Source organism: Lycium barbarum, chromosome 2 (assembly GCF_019175385.1).
Source record: "Lycium barbarum isolate Lr01 chromosome 2, ASM1917538v2, whole genome shotgun sequence".
Taxonomy (NCBI): domain Eukaryota; kingdom Viridiplantae; phylum Streptophyta; class Magnoliopsida; order Solanales; family Solanaceae; genus Lycium; species Lycium barbarum.
The window spans coordinates 119149570-119153927 of NC_083338.1; the positions used below are offsets into that span (position 1 = coordinate 119149570).

Below are 4358 nucleotides of genomic sequence, written 5' to 3' on the forward strand. Positions count from 1 at the left end.
TGGGGTTAGGTGGTGTTGAGAGGTAGTGGGCGGGGGTAGTAGAGGGGTGGGTGGTGTGAGGTGGGTGGTTGTGGATGAGGGTGGGGCTAGTAGGTGGTAGGGTCAGGGTGAGTGGTTGTGAGGTGGGGTGGGGTTGGGCGGTGGTGAGAGGTAGTGGGTAGTGGTTGGAGTGGTGGAGGTGAGTAGCAGAGGAGTGGCGTGGGTAGCAGCGAGAGAGGTGGGTGGGGTGGAAGGTGAAGGGTGGGGTATAATGGAGAAATGAAATACGTAACCACGGAAAAACCACCAAATCTGTGGTTACAAAAATTGAGACTTTTCATGATTATATAACCATGGGATGAACCACGGGTTTACAACACCATACCACATAATTTTAAGAACAATGGAAACAAACATGGTTTCATAGAAAACCATACATTAATGAACCATAGGGAACCATCATCCAAACAAGGGGTAAGTGATAAACTATGGCTAGCATAGTTGAAGGAGAGGAACTGCCCACCTAGGATCACTAATTCCAAGAATAAGGAAAAGAATTGGATAGGTTGAAATTTGAAAGGTTTTAATTTTTAAATGAAATGTTGAGTCTAAGGCATTTGAGGAGGAAGAACCCATTGAGGAGGAAGAGCCAGAAGAGGAAGAAGAAGAGACTCAAGATATGGAGGAAGAAGAATTGGAGCCTATCAACATAGAGGTCAAGGAAGAAGAGGAACCATTTGAGATGTTTGCTGAATTTCAAGAAGAAGAGAATGATGTGAATGGTGAATCTGACTATTATTCCCCAACCAACAAGGGATCTGACTTCTACGCACCCTCACCCATGCTAGTACCTGCGACCTCTACTATGGCGTCAAAGAATTTTGGAAGCGCAAACCCTCCCGAACCTGCTTGGTGGGGCATAGCTTTTAAAGTCCATTCTTCCCCATTCAGAGTGGCCTCACGGCCCGTCACCTGTAAGGAGTTATTCGAAAGGATGATCGCCATAGGAATGTCTTACACCACTAGGGCCAAGTTACCACCGCCCGAGTTGGTGTATGCCTACAAAAGGTGCCCATTTCACCGCAATCAGGCGGGTCATATCTTAAATAAATGCCTAGGATTAAGAAAGAGAATTTGCGGCTTGATCAATGATAGGATCATCGGGACTTTTTGGGGGTCACACACGCTACTAGTCTATGACCCTATTGGCCCAGGAGAAAGGGGTCACCGCTGAAACCCAGATTTGGCATATGATTTCACGGTCTTCGAGGAATTGTATGCCAGCATCTTCTCAACTCTGGCTACCTTAAGGAAAGTCAGACCCGTAGAGCTTGTCCACGAGCCCGTACCATTAGGGCCTAACAGGAACAAATTTTGCTTGTACCATACTGGAGCTATGGGACATAACATAGAAGAGTGCTACGCGATCAAGCTCAAGCTCGAGCACAAGATCAGTACGGGAGAGATTTTGGTCATCCTCTCGCCACAGCACTGAGAAGAAGGGAAAGATGAGAGAGCGAGTTCGTAAGGACAGCAACTCGCAGAGGTATATTTTTGGGTAGATATTAGGTGTCCCCCACTTTTGCACATAAAAAGTTACCCCCTCCCCCATAAATATTGTAAGGAACCATGCCGACCTGGCGTCCCTATGGAGGGATACGTGGGAAGCCCTAGTCAGGCCTGGTCTGGAGATGTCTTCAGTTAGGGTTAGCCCAAGGATATCTAGGAAAAAAGTAAATATCCTTCTTTTGTAAAACGAACTCCGATAGTGTCTGATTTCCCCTGGTGGGATACGTAAGTAGTCTACGTAATACTTGGACCCTATATAATACTCCCTTCGTCCCAAAAAGATTGTCCTCTTTTGACTTGGCACAAAGTTTAACAAATAAAGGATGACTTTTGAAATGTGTGGTCCAAAATAAGACATAAGTATTTGTGTGGCTGTAAATCATCTCATAAAGTTAAATTGTTTCTAAATATAGAAAGGGAATAATCTTTTTGGGACAGACTAAAAAGGAAAGGAGGACAATATTTTTGGGGCAGAGGGAGTATAAATTATAATCCCCTCCCCCCTCCTATTTGTTTAAGTTTGGAACAGAAAAATAGTTTGCCAAAGTAAGTCAACCATAAAGCCCACTGAACCAAGATCCACCCAAACATAAAAGGCCTATAAACGTCTGAACTTTTAGAACAAAGGATCAAAAAATATTCAAGCTTTAATATATGACTTTATGTGTTATGTGCGCTTTAAATATCAATATGTGATATCTTGCCTTTATCTTTTATGTTAAGTAACTAACTTTATCTACTGTTGAGTTATTCTTATCTTATAGAACGAGACCGATTAGTTTAGTACCGAAAGTTGGCATACTTCACAAGATCAAAGGTCGCGTTAGCATCCCTCTCGAAAGAAGATAAAGGAAAGCAGAAAATGACTGGTACACTGGATAATGGTGGAAATGAGCTCGTTCTCCGCGAGGGAGATACCCAAGACCCACAGGAAGTATCATCTCAGGAAGATGTGATCGCGACATTACTGAATGCCGTCACGACCCTCCAAGAAAAGGTGGCTAGGAATGAGACAGCCAATGCTAAAAAAGGTGCACCAACTGCAGAAGGAAAGCCTCCTCCTCCTTTCCCTTAACTAAGCTCTCCAATGCATGATCACTTCCCCATATACCCACCAGGAACCATCCCACCTCCATTAACTCCAACTGACCCGAATCATGTTGGTACTTCTTGCCGCACTCCACCACCAACAAATTACACCCAAATCCCCGGGACCATTCACTCAGTCCCTTCTTACCAGGTTCCCCATCCGGTATTCATCAACCCGACAAACCAAGTACGTGTTACAGCCCCACCAACTGGGAAAACCACCATTGTCTTGCTCAACCACCCCACTCATCAAGTATCCTTCTTCACTCCCAACATCCCAAATGAATCCTCCCCAAGGCATAAACAACTAGATCATTACGAGGAAATGGAGAAGGCCTGGAGAGCCGAACAGGATAACGTAAGAGAGATATAGAAAAGAAGATACAAGAATTACTAAAAAGATCCAACAGGTCCACAAGGAAGGCTACAGGCCTAAGATAAGATGACCTGTACATGCATCCGAATTTGGACCTACAAGAAAGGTTCAAAATTTTGAAATTTGAAATGTTCAATGGGACAGGGAATCCCAAAGCTCACTTTCGCTCCTACCGTGACCAATTGGTTGGGGTTAAGAAGAGCGAAACCCTGATTATGCGACTGTTAAGTAGAAGACTAATTGGCAAAGCCGCTGAGTGGTTCGCAATCCAAGACATGCGCCAATGACTCACTTGGGAGGACATGGCAGAATCTTCATGGAGAGATTTTTCTTTAATGTCGAAACGGTACCCGACCGCTACTACCTCGAAAAAGTAAAATAGAAGTCAACATAGAACTATAGAGAGTTTTCCAGGAGGTGGAGGACCGAAGCAGGCCGCGTGCAGCCACCGATGGAGAGCTAGTCTCCGTGTTCATTAGGTCCCAGGAGCCTGATTTCTATGACAGAATGTTGTCCATGGCTGGGAGGCCATTTGCTGAGTTGGTCAAAATAGGAGAGGCCATAGAAGATGGTCTCAAACCTGGGAAAATAGTCAGTATTTTCAACAACGCATCTCGACAAGCTACTGCGGGAATCTTCCGCAAGAAGAAAGAGGACGTGGCTAGCATATCCCACATTCCGAACCCAAGCCCGAAAGAACCACAATCCTCCAACATAACTCCGCCTCTCATAAATTACTCCACACCTGTCTATAACCCAGCACCTGTATATTACACACATCCAAGCTTTACCACAACTATTCCAGCTTACATAGCTCAGCCTAGTGTCTGTGTGTCCGCTCCTACTTACCAAACACCACCACAACAAACATATCAACCACCATCTTAGCAAAACTACCATCCACTACAAAATAACCCGCCACAAGCTTATCCACTTCTGAACTACCAAAATCAACCAGCGCCTCCAACTTATAATGTTCCACGTCCTACTTTCAAGAGAAAGCCAGCAAGAGAATTCACAACACTTCTCGAGCCTAGGGCTCGGCTCTTTAAATGGCTATTGGCAGCGGGCCTAATCCAGAAGGTCCCTCCAAAACCAGCACAGCCGGGGAATAGATTCTACACAACTGATCAGATTTGTGCCTACCATTCAGGAGGAAATGGGCACAGCACAGAAGACTGCATAAATTTCAAGTATAAAATCAAGGATTTGATTGACAAAAGGGAAATCATCTTGGAAACTGTAGCTCCCAATATGAACCCGAACCCGCTACCTAGCCATGCATACAGCGGGGTCCATATGATTGAAAGAGACGAGGACTGAGAAGCTTGAAGAGCATTGGTCC

General features: G+C 44.9%; 1 protein-coding gene across 1 annotated transcript; it reads left to right on the forward strand.

Moving 5' to 3' along the window:
* Positions 1-420: 420 nt before the first annotated feature.
* Positions 421-2623, forward strand: LOC132628813 (protein Ycf2-like). Its single transcript, XM_060344576.1, has 3 exons — positions 421-453; positions 593-826; positions 2333-2623. Exons 1-3 carry the CDS (start codon positions 421-423, stop codon positions 2621-2623), a joined length of 558 nt encoding a protein of 185 aa, XP_060200559.1.
* The last annotated feature ends 1735 nt before the right edge of the window (positions 2624-4358 follow it).